Here is a 17789-nt window from a genome sequence, read left to right on the forward strand (position 1 = left end):
CTGTGTTTAGTACTGTATGCCAGCCATGTTTTCCTTAACCCTCATATGTCATGTTGTCTGTTAGGATATGCACTAAGTCATGAAGTAACCTTAAAATATCACCATTAAGCCAACATGTTCTCCATTGTTTTACTGAAACTGAAAAAGTAGTTCTGTACCAAAATGTACACAATTTAGTAATGATACAAAATGTTAATTCTGCAAGACAGAATGTCAGTTAAATCCACCAAACTGAACACTGAACCACCATTTATTGCCAGGACCATGTTACTTTAAATAAGGTCACTGAATGAACATAAAAGCAAAGTAGTTCCAGCTTTCCTTAAAATGGTAGCAATTAGCAACAATACTGCAGTAAGATAAGCATTTGCGATAGTTGATATTTACATATTATCGTAACATATCTAGCATGTAGTATGTCCTCATGCTTGCACATTTGCTTTATGAGCTCATTACAGTGGTATGAATCTGCTGATGTACTACAAAACAACTAATAATGATTTATACCAAATCTGCACATTAGAAGAGCACCTCTGCTAGTCACCCCTCAAGGAATGCCACACAATACCACCTGCAGTAATGCCACCGCATTCCAGCAAGATACCCAGTCCAATCCACCAATCTCTCCCCAAAAAAAGCAAACGAAAAACCCAAAACCGAACAAAAAACACCCCATCATTATGCACATTAACAATTTCCCTCCTGTGATTAACTAGGCATGGTGATGCATTTAGCAATATTCCCAAAAGTGAATCAAACCAGAATAAACTTGTGTTTTCTCTATTACATTAAGAACACCTGAGACTGCTTCACTGGTCCAAGTACAGTACTTTAATACAAAAACTGCTTGTTGCATTAACATATAATTTCATTTAATTCCCTTAATTAGTACTTTTCATTGAAAAAAGGGTAAGATTTCTTCTTAAAATAAATACTCCCCGCTCAAAAAGAAAGTTTAAAAGGAATTAAAATAGAAAATCCCCTACTGTTAAGAGAACAGTGTGATTTTCTGGCTTCATTTCATCTCAGCTGAAACAGTGGATACACACATATTCCTGGGGAATAGGTGTCAAACACTTAAAAATAATAATTAGGAATATACACACACACTGTACCTTGAGAGACTTCCTTTAAAAGAAGTGTAAACATCTGTTCGTGACTCCTGTTACTTGAATGCACTCTTATCAAAAGGAGTTTGAGAAACTGCATTTGTTTAAACACCTGCCTGACACATAACAGTTTTTGGAGTTACCAGTTTCAAAATCTTTTTATTCTACCTGGACTAAGTAACAAAACAGATGAAGACACTGTTTTTCCCTACTTCAGTACCAATTATACTTAACAGTTCAGAACTTTATAGGTCACAAGTTTTCCATAAAGTAATAACCTAAACTGTGGAGTTGAAACGTTGAATGCTGCTTAGCTGAAGCAGCAGCAAATTCAGTACTACATATACTGAGGTTTCTATAAAAACTACAACGATTCAGTAAAAATTTCTTATAGCCTAAAACGTAAGTTTTACATGTGAACAAAATTAAAATTGGGATTTCATGGGAAGTGATCAGGCTTGCCATCACTTTAAAAAACACACTTGTCTAACCAGAACATAAGGATGGCAAGGACCTGCGCATCCAAGCCAAATGTAGAACAAACTTTTTTTTGTAAATGTACAAAGTACATTATATCACTTTTCGGTAGTCACCAGGAGCTTACAAATCAAAATAATCTCAGCCTGCAAAAACATAAGACTGCCCCTTTAGAAAATGATGTGTAAGAGCCAGAATTCCAAAGCCACGCTCAAGACTTCTTTTATGAAGTCATCTCTAACCACTGAAGAAAGTCAAAGGCATAAGTAGTGTCACTCAAGTCCCTTGATCTCTCACTTCCATCTTACACAGACATCATTATGTTAAAGGTGATTTTCATTTTAAACTTCACAGATTTTGGTTTTGTTTTTTTTTATCCCCATATATCTGGTCAGTTGCTAGAGCAACTCTTCCTTTCAAAGCCATTTTAGTATTCAAGCTGCCTTCTTAGTGCAGGTTCCTTGAAGATCTTGTAGGTTTACTTTTGACCTAATAAAAACAGTAAGATAATTACATTAGTTAAAATGTTACACTGCTATTACATGTTTCTATTATTCACTTCCTTATTATTGAATCTTGTGTACTTTGAAGAAGGGCAAATCAGCAAAGACAAGAAGTTTTCTGTTTCTTACCTGTTGTGGATCATGTGGCTCCTGACAAGGTGCCCAGCTGCAAGAGCAGCCATCAGTGACAACTCCCCTGCCATCACTGTGGCACAAACAATTTTAGCAAGCTGACGGGCATTTTCACCAGGGTTATCTTGGCTTGCACCCTGAACCCCCAACATCTGGGGAGAAAAATATGCAATATTATGCTATGAAATCTAAGTCAACTTATGCTATATTTAGTATAGAAGTCTTTACAAATTATCTCTCATGAACTAGCTTTAAATAATTTTAATATTAAACATCTTAAGCTTTAGAAACTCAATACATGAAAACAGTTCATTAGATAATTCTAAAATTTTAATGTCAAATCCTCCAAGTTTCAAGAAGCTCCTTCCCACAACATTATTCAAACACAATATACACAACATGAAGGTGAGCTTAGATTGAAACAGCTAAGTTGCTTTAAACTTCCTGATTTATACCTGCAAACAGGCCTGCTGTGGGAGCAAGTTGGTGCCTCCGCCAACAGTTCCTATTTCAATAGAAGGCATTGTGCAGCTGATGTACAGGTCTTTGTTGGTGGAACCAGTTCGCTCCATCAAAGTGATGCAATTAGAGCTGCCCACGTTCTGTGCAGCGTCCTTCAGAACAAGAAGGAGAAGCAAAACGAAACCAAAACATTCCGTTAACTAAGCATTTGGGTAAGAATTACTACTAAAGAAAACCTAAGTTAATCAGAGTAAGACAAACCTACCTGACCACAGGCAATGTAGATAGCTGTCACAATGTTTGCTGCATGTGCATTGTAGCCACCTATGCTACCAGCCATCGCAGAACCCACCAAATTCTTGTTGATATTGACTTCAACTATATCTTCTGTAGTTGTTTTCAATACCTAGACAAAGTGGTAGATTTTTACTACACCATTCCTTAGGCAGGAGTAGAAATGCTCTAGTTATGATTAATAAGCCTTTGCCCCTTGTTTGCATCCACATGGAATTCAACTCGGTCCTTGTCCTATATAGCTGCTTTTGGTTTTGCTCACAAGGAGCTCTTTCAAATGTAGGCTGCATTGTTCACGTAACAATGGAAAGGGCAGTGCAAAGGGTTTGGACTTGCACAGGCCTTTAAGAAAAGCTCACACACTTTTGGAATACTGTGTCCACCTCTGTACTCAGCATTTAGAAATTTCAAAACTGAAAAAGGTCCAGAGATAAGCAGGTTCAGAGACACACTGGAACAGTCTTTTTATTCATTCCTCATAGAGAAACTAGTACTTTCAGTCTGAAAATAAGAGTAGCTGGAAAGGTGCAAGGGCTGTGTTAAAACTGTAAAATCTTGAGCAGAAGAGCGAAGATAAAAGTCTCATGTATCTCTTCCAATATAAAACTAGGGCTCCATCAAATGGAATCAACAGCAAGAAGGTAGTTCTGACAACAGCTGTAGCTCTGCTGTGAAATCGTTTACATAGTTTAGCAAAAGGGACTGGACAAGTTACTGGGGAAAACAAACAAAAAACCAAATCCATCCGATTTGAAAGCACCACTTCAGAAAATCTTGAACAAGTTGATGGAATACTATTCTGAGTACAGTGCAGCAAATTCTTCCCTGGCTATTGTCTCTCCTGGCCAGTGCTGGACACCAGGTAACAGGCAATGGATTTGGTCTGATGCACATAGCCAGACAGCTGAGCTCAGATGGAAGTGAATCTAAGATAGTGCTTACGATAAAAGGCAAGTTTGCCAGGGGCTAGAAGTGACACTGCTTATAAGGATTACCCTTCGTCATGCAAGACACTAAGGCAGCTTTGGAATTATGTGAAGCACCTGATTATCTGTTTTCACTGTAGTAGAGACATATGAACCTTAATGAGAATATCAGGTTTGTGTGAGAGACAACAGAGTGAAATGATCAAAAACACATGGTTTAATGACAGGCAAAGCCTTATGTGTAAAGGTCTGACAAACTGGCATAATTCTTCAAAAGTAAAAAGTAAAAATCCTAATGCCTTCAACTTTGTCTTTATCTATATGCATATTACATATATGCACATTATGTCAGAAGAGACAATGAAAGAAAAATGGCTTATTTACAGCTGTACCTGAAAATACAAGTAGGAATTATTCTCACCTGGAAAACAACTTAATAATTATGATGCAAGACAGGTTTTGTAAAATGTATGCATTTTTATAAAACAGTAAAAGAAAGCAAACACTTACTTCTTTAACAACCTTGGCTGGAATGACTGCTTCACAGACAACAGACTTCCCTCTTCCTTCTATCCAGTTTATAGCAGCAGGTTTTTTGTCTGTGCAATAGTTGCCACTAATAGCTATAACCTGGAGATCAGGAAACTCTTCATTCAACCTTATCAGTGCTTTTTCAGTACCCTGTTAGAAGAGAAACAGATAAAAGGCAACACTATCATTACGGTTGCAAAACAAGCTACTCAAGGACAGTGGGACAGCAAGATTAGACTAAGTCTAATCAGATCATCAGTTACAGTTGAACAAATGAACATAGCTTCAGGAAGGAACCTGGACCAGGAGAAGAAAACTCCAGTTATCACTATCTTTTTTACTAAACACTTTGGCAATTACATAGGGAATAGCTGTTTTTTCCCCTGTGCATATGAACTCTCTGGATACATACCAGGTGCTTTTACCATGCTGAAGATACAACATGAACTAAGACAAACACTACAGGCATGAAACAAATGCATTTTGCATGTAGTGGAAAGAGCTTCTCTACACTAGAAAATCAGACAGAAGGTCTGGCAAAGAGTATTGATCTCAAGCAGCACAAAGCATCCCAACAATCTATGGGTCATGTCCCAGATTCCTCCATGTTTGCATAAAGACAAATAAAAAAACCTGGAGGACATCCCTCCACTGCCATTCACCAAATACCTAAACCTTTATTTACAAGGAATTGATAAAGGACATCACTTAACAGTAACAGATTAATTACTGTGGGATAAAATCTTCGGCCCAAAGCAACAGAGCAACCAGCTTATCTTACCAAGAATACTTCCTTTAAATAATAATAAAAACCCATAAAATATGAAGTTATTTTTCTTGCATTGTTCTCATCCTATTCTTGTTTATAGTTGACAAGGTTGAACACATGTATTATTTTATAGCACTGCCAATAGTGCTAAGTCTTATCTTTGTCTTCACATGCCAGGTAGTCACAGATTCGTAGGCTACAATTTATTTATTCTTAAAAGACATCTTGACAAAAGAGTCTTCATGGGACTGGTCCTTACTTTTGAAATCATATTCATTCCCATTGCATCCCCCGTTCCAGACTGAAAACGGATATAAAGGTTACGACCAGCCAAACTGATGAGAAGTTTTTGTAGGCGGGCAAACCTGCAAGAAAATTCAACTATTACTTACAGTCCTCAAGGGAAAAGATTAAATTAGTTTTAAGTGGCAAAATGACAGTAAATCATTGCAGATAGCACTGTTAACAACACTGTGTTCCTCCTCTCTCACAGGAGGCACAGGAAAAAGCCTTCAGCTACCATGAACATAGTCCTCTCGAGTGAATGCTTTAAAAACATTCACTGCAAAAGTGTTTGCTTCCTTTGTATGTTTTCTATGTCTTCTATGAACTTCATGAAATAAAATATCCTGAAGTGCTGACATAAATTTAATTCATTTGCATTCCTTAAAACATCTAACTACCAGGTATGAATTAAAAATGAGGCCTTAGGAAATTCTTACATCAGTTTTACAGCAAGGCAAAACGCATGCTATCATCTTCAACAACAACAGTATCAACACTATCTTCTGTGAAGCTATCTTCCACAGGTGAAACACAAACCAAGAAATACTGCATTTAAACAGCAGCATGAGTTGATTCTGGCCAAAACACATGTATGAACTTAGCTGACACTTGTAACATTCATAAGAAGCAAATCTGATAAGGAAATCTCTCTATGAGCATGTAATCATAAATCTCAGAAAAAGAACTGTAGGGTTTGAAGCAGACTTGTTCTTAATACTGTTTCACAGTTTTCAGCATTTCAGTTCTAGCATTAGTTTATCGTGTATTCTCTGGAACCTCACAAATTAATTCTTAGCATTAGTAATATCATCTGAAAGGCTAGATTCCAAACTTCAAATTACTTTTTTCATAGTAACTACTAGGAATTCAAGTAAGCTTTTCTGTTTATTTTTAAATGCTTAAATAAAATAAATATCTTATGCAATGCAAACAATTGTTGCCAAGATACAGTTGTTTACCACTTTTCATTGGGAAATGTTTACTACTAGCCTTGGCCCATAACCAAAGTGACTTCTGTTCTCACAGATTCACATTACATGGGACAGCCAAAATAAAGATCTAATTTCCTGTATTGCAGTATGCCAAAGGGAAAAAAAAAAACAACCAAACAACCGAGTTAGGAGCCACAGAAGTCTTATGTCAGGAAATAAGGCTGGAATAGCTATTGTACTCACCTACTTGTGCTGTCAAAAGCTTCCTTCATTATTTTAAAGCCTTCAGGGCTTTCAAGCCAAACTTTCACTTCTGCAGCCTGGCAAGCAGTGGGCAGCCTTACAACAGGTCCTCGAGTCATCCCATCTGCCAGAACGCGGCTACGTGCTCCTCCACCAAGCTAAAAATCAAAGCAGAAGGGAAACAAAGATTACTGACAGTGAGTTTTAGTTTTTAGGAAGCCAGAAACATGCCTTCTATCATACCAAATACATTCTATAATATATAAAGTTTTCAAGCTAGTCAAGCAATACTTACACATATTGCTCTACATCCTCTGTTAGTGCTTGCTACAAGACAACCTTCTGTTGTTGCCATTGGGACCTGAAACTCTTTGTTATCCAGAAATAGTGGTCCTGCTACGCCTACAGGAATAGGCATATATCCAATCACGTTCTCACAGCAAGCTCCCATAACCTTACAAAAAGAATACAAAAGGTATCACTAAAGTTTCACTACAGTGAAACAGCATGTTACATGCAGTGCCTGTGGTATCTTAGAGAAAACCCACAACCCCACCCTTAAAGTAACCAACTCCCACCTCAAAAAGTGAATAGCTATAGCTATTGCTATCAACAGCTAATACTGTTCAAATCTAGTATTTGGCGGATGTATTGCATCTTATTAAGTCTTAAACAGTATTAAAAAGACGCTCATACTGTTAAATGAGTTTTAAATAAACTTCCATTTTAACTTGAGCTCCAGGCAGTATTACCATTCAGCTGAATTCAGGCTCAGTATTAGCAGAATTCTGCATTTCTGAGATAAGGCAGCTGCACACTTCAGTCAGAAATATTTTTTAAGTTTTTGAGTGAGCAAAACTCACCCACCTCCCTCGGTTTAAAAACATTAAGAACAATAACAGGTAGTGCCTTAGGTATGCCTTTTTTTATATTCTACATCAGTTTTTACCAAGCTCATGTTTTAACTTATATGTATCACTTTAAGCATGCATCTCATCTATTCGGAAAATGGTTTTAGAGTGAATTTTGCTTGTCTGCCTTTTACTTACCAAGGAGTAATTGTAATTCCTGTATGGAAGATACTGCAAAGATGAAGGTTCAGGGAGTTTCTTAGATAACATCTGTCTGCGAATGGACACACCTCGCTCCTGAGTTTCCATCAGGGTTTCCAGTTTGTATGCAGGAATATGCTTAGCATTAACTAAGCTGATGACCTCAGCATCAGTAAGGAATTTTGCTCCTTTCTGGAAACGAGAAGGAGGAAAGAAAGAACAGATTCTCTCGGTGAAAATCCTTTTAGATGTTTCCAAATGAAAACAAGTAACAAGTTTACTTTGACATTATGAGAGTACATCTAAAGGAACCAACTGCCAGTGTCACGTTTTATAGTAGGCCAGGATGTGATCAAGAAGTTATTAAAAGCATAGAATTTTCTCAATAATGATGTTACAATCAATGGGATCATTTAAAATCTGGAAAATTAACTGAAGAATTCTTCAATCAGATGTTGCAGTGAGGTTTTTTTTAAAAACAAACAAACAAACAAAAACCCAAACAAACAAAAACCAAACCAAAAACACTCCAGAACCCTTATTTTTCCATACCTCTGCGTTTCCAAGTATACTAACACATTCCTCAATAGAACGAGGTTCTTTTGGTAACTCAATTTCTTCTTCTTTTCCATGAGGAAATGAAGATGTTTCCACAGGATTGCAGCTGCCAACTACAAATGTAGCCTTGGTTGATGACTCTGCTAATACAGGTTTTATGACTTCAGCTGCATAAAGACAATTAAAATGAACTTTGGTTTACAAATTTCTGGAGTTCTGATTCCAAATACAACAGACAAACACAAATTTCAGTATTTGTCCAAATACTCAGAAATAGTTTCAGACTTCAAAACGCTAAAATTTACCATTTCTGTCTTTGGGAACTAAAGCTGCTTCTAATGTGTTAGATTTCTGATTGTTTTTCAGAATTCCAGATTGCTTCCTGCAACAATTCTCTGAAACCTTTTTCTGGACCATCACTGGAGACGTTATGGGATTCTTCAGTGAGAGTGTGGATTCAGTCTCTGCTTGCTCAAAGAAGATGTATTTGACAGCAAGGAGCAGGGCTAATCCAAGAGTGATTACTTGTTCAATATCCATACTGGCCATTCTAAAACAGACAAAAAGTACAAAACCAAACAAAAAGTAAATACATGGTACATACAATTTGTTGTTTATAAACAGCATTCTGGCACCCCTTTGCTTTAGAAAGTGCAAGAATTTCATCATAATTTATACTGTTACAGAAATTCCAGTCAAAAGGCATCTTCTACCAATGATAAAGTAGAAAGTTTCAATTATCATCCTCTACCAAGAATGACTACTATGATGCTAGCTGAACTGCTATGAGGTGTAAAACCCCCCTAAACCAGAGTTCTGAGCTTTCAGAAGTAACACAGAACCACCATTGCTGCTAACTTCAGTTGAGCTGAAGGAAAAGCAATAGTGACATGGCTTTTGTGCTTTTTGCCCTTGTGTGTGAATGGTCAGAAGCTCCACATAAATAATTACTCTCATGCAGTCACAAAATTTATTTTACAGTGTGCTCTGAAAGGTGTCAGTGCTAGTGGAAAAAGGTAGCATTCTGATGCATACAGGACAGCTGGCTCCTGATCAGTTCTTGATTACTTCAACGAGATTGGATTAACAGCATAATATTGAAATCTTTCTTATGAAATGTCACCTCTGGTTCAAAGATACCCTAGATCTTAGTTTACAAGTGTTGCACCCTAGGACCACAGCTTGGTAGCTGGATAATACACTCTAATGAAGGAAACAGCTCTCTTTTGTGAAGTCACCTACCGAGAAAGGTAGAACTGCCATAATGAAACATTAGGTTCAATTCTCTTTGGTGCGTTCTCATCCAATCCCACTGAATTTTCTACAGTACTGTTTTGAGCAGCTGGTTCCACTATCCAACGGCTGTGGGCATGAACAAGAACCAAACCCAGCGACTGTATTCAAAACACAAAACAGGTATTAATTTTTCAAGTGTAACTAGGTATCTGGGTATTTGACACACTAAGATTTAAACATTCTCTAGGTTTTTTTGGTTGGCTTGGGGTTTTTTTTGTGTGTGTGTTTGTTTTCCATTCCCCAAAAGTCTAAAGCTAAAGGCCAATTTTCCACACCTCTCATACAACACCCATTTTGGCCTATCATGATAACACTCAGCTTTGAACCTGTCCCACCACATCATTCCACTTGCTCAATAAGCAAGGGAGCTGAGGGTACCTGGGGGTAAGAATCACAGAATCATGAGGGTTTGAAGGGACCTCTGGAGGGCATCTAGTCCGACCCTGCTGCCAAGGCAGGGCCACCTAGAGCAAGTTACACAGGAACGCATCCAGGCAGGTTTTGAATGCCTCTGGAGTGGGAGACTCCACAAGCCCCCTGGGCAGCCTGTTCCAGTGCTCTGCCACCCTCAGTGTAAGAAGGAAGGAATTAGTACACATGCAAAAGCCCTGAGTGTTTGTCACAGAAATGGCATATGCAGGAAGACTTCAGGTGTACATACAGGGGGTGTTATTAAATTACCATGGTAAACTAGACTAATGGGATGCAGAATACAAATCTATAGGAAACAGAAGCTTGATTAATTGCACTAGTACATCATACTGACTGTGTAACCACAGGTGAAAAAGAGCCACAAACCATAATCATTTTGACTCTTTGTGTTACAGGATTTGGTTTATTTTCTTCTTCTTCCAGAACACGAGCAAAATGACTAAGCTGCCATATAGGACGCCCTTCACGACTCTCTCTCGAAAGCTGAAAAATAACAAAATTTAAAACAGGTCATATTTAGTACATATCAGAAGAACCAACAAGCAAGCTTTGACATTGTATTTCTATTTGATCGCTAACAAATTATAAGCAGAGAGCCTACAATCTACTGTTTAGCCTATGTTAGACTGTAAATTGTGAAAAACCTGGGCAGATGATAGTTTATCATATAATTAATTTACTCTGCTTTAGGTCAGAACTCACCACTGAGTGTGACTCATTTACAGTGGCATTAACAAGTTACTGTTATCAGCTCGGCCACCATAACTCTTTTTGTGCATTTCCTCTGCTTTGCAAAGAAGACAAACATGCTGGTGTGTAATTCCATGGAGAAATGTAAAGCCTACAGGAAGCACAAGGTCTGAATGTTAAGCTTGGTCTTGTCTTGAAGCTGGTCTTACCTCTAATACCAAGGACACACAAGCTGGAAAGAAGGTCATGAAGACAAAGTAGTTGGCAAGGACAGACATACAGCCAAAGCAGCACATAATTTCAAGTTGTCGTACACCTACATAAAAAAAACCCAACATTTCTTACATTTGTATATGCAATGGGCTTTCTGTATACTTGAAGTGTTGCAGAAGTAAGAAAGAAACCACTGAACTGACACTGCAAATTAGAGAGTGACCTGTCTAGATCAATAAAAAATGAGAATGTTACTTGTTTGTGCATTAGTTTATTCTTAGCCATTGTGCAGTAGTTTATTCTAAGCACAGTATGTATTTATGGTACAGTATTTACAGAAACTTCTAAAGTCTAAGTACACACAAATAATTATAGTTCAAGATTTTAAAGCTTCACATTGAAAGCTTGAAACTCCTCACTTATCTAAGCAAAGAACAGTTAGCTGACATTATGTATCAAAATCCCTTCTGAAAGGTAGCCAGTAAGAAACACTTTATGCCCCACCTACTCTCCACCAGCAGGGTATTCAGAAAGTCAGTTAGGCATGTCACACATACTTTACAGAACTTCCTTAGTAAAGATTAAAGAGCTAACAGCATAAATATTTGAAAGAAAAAAAAAAAGAAAGCAAATAAAAAGAAATCAACTATATGCTACAACAAAACAAGGGTTTTTTTCCTAGATGTAAACAGGAAAACAGCATATTAATACACAGTACCCTGAAGAAATCCAAAAAAGTTTGAGAAGCAAGTGCATTGAAAGATGCCTTTATGGTATGCAAGACAACTTAAACACCACCCCTACCCTCCAGAAAAACCCCCAAGCAACAGACAAAAACAAACATGCAAACAAAAACCTTCTTTAGTCCTAATTATGGCACTTTGATTTATTTTACAAAGAAAACAGTTATTTACACTTGAAAATCCTTCATTTATTACATTTAACTGTTCTCTTTTTAAGGAAATATAACTGCTACTGCACACAGAACTAAATGAAGATCAAAAGATTGGCGGGGAAAAAAAAAATCCAACCATTTAAAAGATTGGTTATTTTTATTTTAACTAGAGTAATTGCCTGGTGTCATTTTTAGAAATGCTCCATTTCTGCAAAAATATGAAATAAGTGTACATGTGCTGGAAGTGCAACTCATTTTTAAGAATGCCCGAGAGAAAATTTTAGCAGCTCTTTCAAGACATTAACAGCAACAACAGGAATGAAGTCTTAATTTCACAAAAGCAGCTGCACAGAAGTTCATTCCTACTGTTATCTGTATTTCAACATATTATTCATATCTGCAGGAAACTAGTAATACAGGCTAACTAGGAAGGTAAAAAAAAAATAAAAAAAATTAAGTCACTCCACTCTTGTGGGTAACAACGATTATTTGAAACTCTCGATATCCCAACGCTTTTCAAGATTTAGACTGAAAGATTGTTTTTGCCCTTAGATTGTATTGCTCACCTGACATAGTACCAACACCGATCACAAGACACTCCACAAGTGCATCCAGTGTAAATGTAGGGCCTAAAATTGCCATTCCACGTGAAATATTTTCTCTAACTTCATCCTAAAAAGAAAATTTCTGTACATTAATATAAAGACAGAAATCAAATTAAGGGAGTATACATAACATAATTAGTACATGATTAGTAAATTGAATAGTAGTATGGTGATAAGTCCTTATAAAACATATATTGAAAATGAACTATTATGAGAGCATATATTCTTCAATTGCTTTATTTCCTGTAAGTTCAACAGTCTTTATTTACATAAAATGATTTCATTTTGATTAATTTCGCTACCTTTGGTTCATCAGTATTCTAAGCTCCTAAAACACTAATGGGCACATACTTTAATTACAGGACTTCTACACTTTAAGACATAAAATAGAAGCCACTTATGTCATGGCATTTCAAAAGTTCTTGCAACCACTGTTGCTTGTGGTTGTGTATCCTAACTTTTATTATTTCATTATTTAACTCTCTAGACTTAGAGGACAGAAAGAAGACGTAAAAGACACTAAGCCTTTTCCCCGGGGGCAAAGGTATTTCCTCCAGAAGCCATGAATGGCAAACTCTAAGGAGTCTGCTGCAGCTATTTTGTTGGTGGAATCATGGAATGGCTTGGCTTGGAAGGGACCTTAAAGATCATCTAGTTCCACATACCCTGCAATGGGATTATGTACATATTTAAACATTAAAATCAAGAGCTCCATTGCAAAAAAAAAAAAAAAAGGAAGAAGAAAAAAAACCCAAATGCAGAAAAACCCAACCAAACAACCAGAAAAAAAAAACAACCCCACTGACCTGCGAGTTGGAACTGAGTGCAAATTTGGCTAATGCGCTTGCTCTTGACAGATCAATCAGAAGCAGGAAGAATGGTAAAGCTTCACTGAAAAAAAGGAGGGCATATGTTAAAATTCAATGTTTATTGCACAGGAACAAAAATTCAAGCAAGAAATCTGGAAAAACAATTCATTACTTACTTCAGACCTGTCAGTTCTTTATCCAAGAAGTGAATTACCACTGTGCTAAAAACAAAACTTGAGAATATTGTGAAGAGGCCAGCAATACCTTAAAAAAAAAAAAAAAAAAAAGAGAGAGAGAGAATTGAAAAATTTTATTATACACATAGGGAGGAAAATAGAAAATCTATACCTTTAGATCAGTCCTGAAGTAGGTGCTATTTTTATACAGATATTTAAATCTAAAATTTGTATTGTCTTCAAAGTAAGACTCTATGAAGTAAAAGCCACAAATCTTCTCATTATCAGCAAAACTGAAAACTGGCTTATGAACAGCTCTGTATTTGTAAGTGTTTCACACAATAAACAATTATTTCAAGAACTACATTTCCAGCGTTTATATAACTACACAAAAATCCTTTAAAAATATTGCACTTTGATACATGCCAAAAATTTATTCTGCTATGAAGCAAGTAACTGAAATAACCCCATTCTGTACATAAGTATTTGAATTTGGATATTTATTACCAATTTATACTCAAAACCAATTAAAAGGCATACAGCAAATACAAAAATCACATACAGCACCTAAAATGTATTTTGATCCAAGCTGCCTTAGGTTCTGGAACTGGAAATATATGTAAAGGATTGCTATACAGCGTGTGATTGTCAGGATGATGATGTCACTGCTCAGAACATCCTGTTTGAAATAGAAAGCAATTTTGTTAGCTCATAAAGTAGTAACTTATTAAGTTTCAGTAATAAAAAAGTCCACTGTGAACCTGCACTAAAAAGGAAGTTTCACAGCTAGAATCACTGCTAGTCTGTCTTAAAAAATTAAAATACTCCAGACAATATAAACTCCTTGTTCACTAGATACTATGCAACTGAAAGTTAGATTTAATGAAAACCACCTGTAACACATCACTGCTCGCATGCAGCTTTAGTATCAATAATGGGAAAAGAAGGCAATAAAGAAGTTTCTACATAGGTACTTTCCTCCTAATATATAGCAATCTGATCTTGTTCTACTGAAAACCCTGGATCTACTGATTGACAGTAAGTACTATACATGAATTTAAATCCTTACTTCTTCAAGTTTGGGGCACTCATAATTCCAGCCACAGATCTTATCATTCCCAGTGAACATCTTCATGGACATCATACAGATGGTGAGAGTCACTGTCCCCACAATGACTTCCCATGGATGAGAGGCCACAAAAAGGCCATGCATTCGAAAGAGTCTGGACAACATTTTCAAGACTCTCTTTGTACACTTAGCAAACCTGTAACAAAAGAACATTTCATATAAGCAAGTACAGGATTCATGGAAAAAAAGATAGAGCTCTAAAAATTTCTGAAAGTCATCCCTCAGAGTAAACCAAACCAAATCCAAACAAACACATTTCCCTCCCCAAAAAAATACCCCCAAAACCAGTTAAGTAACAGATGAGTAAGAATCTCCACCTTTCAACCTTCCGTGTAAAACACATTTATACATAAACCTCTGAAACATAAGATGATCTGCTCCTGCCTTCTCGATCTATTTTTTTTTTATACACATAAAAAGGTCTTGCTAAGGTTCTTCAAGGTCTTGCTAATGTCTCTACCACTTACAACATCCCTTTGTAGCTTTCTGTCACACAATTTTGATACCACTTTGACTCAAACTTCTTGTTTTTACCACCTATGTAAGCACTCACTAAGTTCTGTACCTTCTTTCTACTCACTCTTCCTACCAAAAACATTATCTTAACTATACAAAATTACCAACTAACCATTGTTGGTAATGCTCAACTTCAACAGCAGGACTTGCAATTTTATCTCTCTCTGACTGTGTCTTCTCTACTTTCTGCTCAATATTCTGCAGTGATTCAAGTTAATCACATTCAAAATGGTTCCTTCTTCACCTCAAGCCCAAGTCCTTCTCACATACAGTATTCTGTGACACTGTGCTTTTACTCATAACTAATTCCCAGGTTACTGCTCCATTTCATCATCCTCTTTCAACAGGTAACAAACATTCAACAGAAATTCTCACACCTCTTTTCACATAACTGAGAATGTGGATGTTCTGTACATCCTTCAGTTACAAAAACTGCATCCTTGTCTGTATAAAGGTATATCTGTGATGTACCTTTATACAAGTTCATCAAGGATGTTTCCTTATGCTCTTTACCACAGAAACAAAATGCCAAAAAAATCTCTCAAATACGTTAGTACTGGAACTTTGCTTTTCTTGTCACGCAAAATCAACAGCTTATAAAACTCTGTGATGAAAGATAATTATGTTACTATATCATGAAGTACAAAAGATGCTTAAACAGTAGCCTGGCTAGCAGAGACAATCTGTAATTCAGTATTTATATGTACAAACCTAGCACTGATTTCTGACTAGATTTCCACAGAGGATTGAGGGCTCTACACACTGACACTTCAAAGTGGATTAAAAAACCTCTTCATATTGCCTTAAAAGTAACAATCCATCCATTAGGCTTCTGGGAACAGAGTATTTCTAGCTGTAATATTTTTTTTTTTTTTGCTTGGACATCAAAACTGAAGCTGTCATTCAATGGAGAAAATAACAGACAGGGTGAATCTACCTGCTTAGTATTTCTGAAGATACCAGAATCATCTTGGTTTCCTACTGAAGCCAATCTGAATCATGGGAGCACTAACAGAACCAACCTACTTTTCTCTACCCTTCACAGTGAAGGCATAGCAGGATTTATGTGGCTCATGGAACCAAATTGTGAATTTTTGAATAAATTATTTCCTGACATTGTGAATAAATTATTTCCTGACAGAAAGCTTTTATTAAAAAACAAACAACATAGTACAACCACTCCTTTCAAAGTCAACATTATCCTTCTTTTTCCCCTGTGTAATATAATCTACATATGCTTTTGTAAAACTACGTTCTTGCAAAACTATTCCAAAGTGGCATTATTGATTTTCTTCAGCAGAATAGAAGGTATCTTTTAATTAGGAATACTAAAATAAGACATAGCCAGAGGAATATATCTTAGTACTATAGATTTTGAAACAATGCCAAAAATAAAAAAGGCATAGCAATGGCCTACGAAAATACAAATAGTTTAGAATACCACACTGTTTCAGGACAAATAGAACTAGTTCTTACTACATGACTATATAACATAGAGTCCTACCAGTCCTAAAACTACACTTCTAAATTCTGACAGTTAGAATTACTACCTTGTCAATGAACAAGTTCTTAGTAGAGCTACAAATATTTTAAAGCCCTTCTTCAGCTATTATTTTCCACATTTCTAAGCAAAACTATTAAGTGTAAAATGGCTTCACATAGATTAATTGTGAAAAGTTGCATTAATTTGATTATGAAAATAATTATCCTTAATACCTATCACTAGACAACGTTTTATCGTTAACTGCTGCTATAAAATATGGGATGCCTCACTGCTGATCTTGGGGTTTATTGACTGTCAGTAACTCTTAACCTAAAAGGATGCTTTAAAGCCTTCATGTTTATTTAACCTGCCTGAAGTGCGTGGGTTTATTTGCTATTCAGTTACCATTCTAGAAAATATCGATTTGAGATTTCATACACTGATCCTGCAATAGTGAGTGCTGTAAAATGATCAGCTTATATTTCTAATTCTGTTTAGGATATTTCTATACTTACACTGACTCATAGCTTGACATTAGCAAGACATAATATTAAGTATCATTTAAGTTTAGCATTAATATAATTTTGTTAAATTTCAAAATGGTGGCTCAAAAGGGATGTTTCATAAATCCCTATCCACAAGGTGGGGGCTATGGAGCTAGGTATCTTTAAGGTCCCTTCCAATGCAAATAATGCTATGATTCCATAATTTCCTATTTGCCTTTGTTATCAACCAAAAATTTCCAGGAGACTAATGCATACCAATCCATTCTGGGAATAAAAATAAAATGTAAGCAAAAAACAACTGAAACTTCTTCAAAAACTTAGCCAGAACCTAAAAAGCAAACTAGACTGGTTATATGTTTACATAAATAATTTACATAATTTATCTGCCACGTAACTGAATGAAATACCTGCAGTCTCATACAGAGTTCTCACTAACCTCAGAGCAATCATCTGCAACACCATCTATCAGATCAGCACAAATTTTCCACCTCTCACTGGCTGATTCAGCAATAGCTACGGTGTTATAAAGGTAGCGAGTGGAAAAAACAGCTAAGCGAAAAACCTGTGCAGAGCTCACCTGAACAGCACATGACACCACACAGACGCTGTCAAAGCGCCGGGCAGCGGCTTTTTTCAGCAAGGGAAAACACCCTCCCGCACGCCCACCACCGGCCCTCCGCAACCTCGCGCCGGAGCACAGCTCTCCACTGTGATCGAGGCTCGGCCTTCACGGGGAAGGACTGGTTCCTCCCTGCAGCCGCGGAGG

General features: G+C 36.6%; 1 protein-coding gene across 2 annotated transcripts; it reads right to left on the minus strand.

Moving 5' to 3' along the window:
* Positions 1–1924: 1924 nt before the first annotated feature.
* HMGCR (3-hydroxy-3-methylglutaryl-CoA reductase) lies at positions 1925–17485 on the minus strand. 2 transcript variants are annotated; one of them, XM_010023114.1, is made up of 20 exons: positions 17460–17485; positions 14459–14654; positions 13957–14068; positions 13390–13477; positions 13211–13295; positions 12366–12471; positions 10901–11007; positions 10368–10484; positions 9516–9667; positions 8579–8823; positions 8268–8440; positions 7713–7907; positions 6959–7117; positions 6664–6821; positions 5463–5568; positions 4414–4584; positions 2949–3089; positions 2677–2835; positions 2219–2373; positions 1925–2075 (listed from the first exon to the last, which is right to left on the minus strand). In XM_010023114.1, the coding sequence occupies exons 1-20, from the start codon at positions 17483–17485 to the stop codon at positions 2021–2023; spliced, it is 2706 nt and encodes a 901-aa protein (XP_010021416.1). In that variant the 3' UTR covers positions 1925–2020. The 2 variants fall into 2 exon arrangements, with proteins under 2 accessions (XP_010021416.1, XP_010021417.1); XM_010023115.1 differs by lacking the exons at positions 6959–7117; positions 17460–17485 and having other exon boundaries at positions 14459–14649.
* Between the last annotated feature and the right edge of the window lie 304 nt (positions 17486–17789).

Source organism: Nestor notabilis, unplaced genomic scaffold (genome assembly GCF_000696875.1).
Source record: "Nestor notabilis isolate BGI_N333 unplaced genomic scaffold, ASM69687v1 scaffold7141, whole genome shotgun sequence".
NCBI classification, from domain to species: domain Eukaryota; kingdom Metazoa; phylum Chordata; class Aves; order Psittaciformes; family Psittacidae; genus Nestor; species Nestor notabilis.

Excerpts from the sequence above, each read along its gene's own strand:
- HMGCR (XM_010023114.1), bottom strand. The coding sequence starts at position 17,485 with ATGGTGTTGCAGATGATTGCTCTGAG. Across the intron at positions 14,655-17,459 it reads TTGCAGATGATTGCTCTGAG|GTTTGCTAAGTGTACAAAGA; the intron begins GTTAGTGAGAAC and ends CTTTTGTTACAG. Across the intron at positions 6,822-6,958 it reads GAGGATGTAGAGCAATATGT|CTTGGTGGAGGAGCACGTAG; the intron begins GTAAGTATTGCT and ends TTTGATTTTTAG.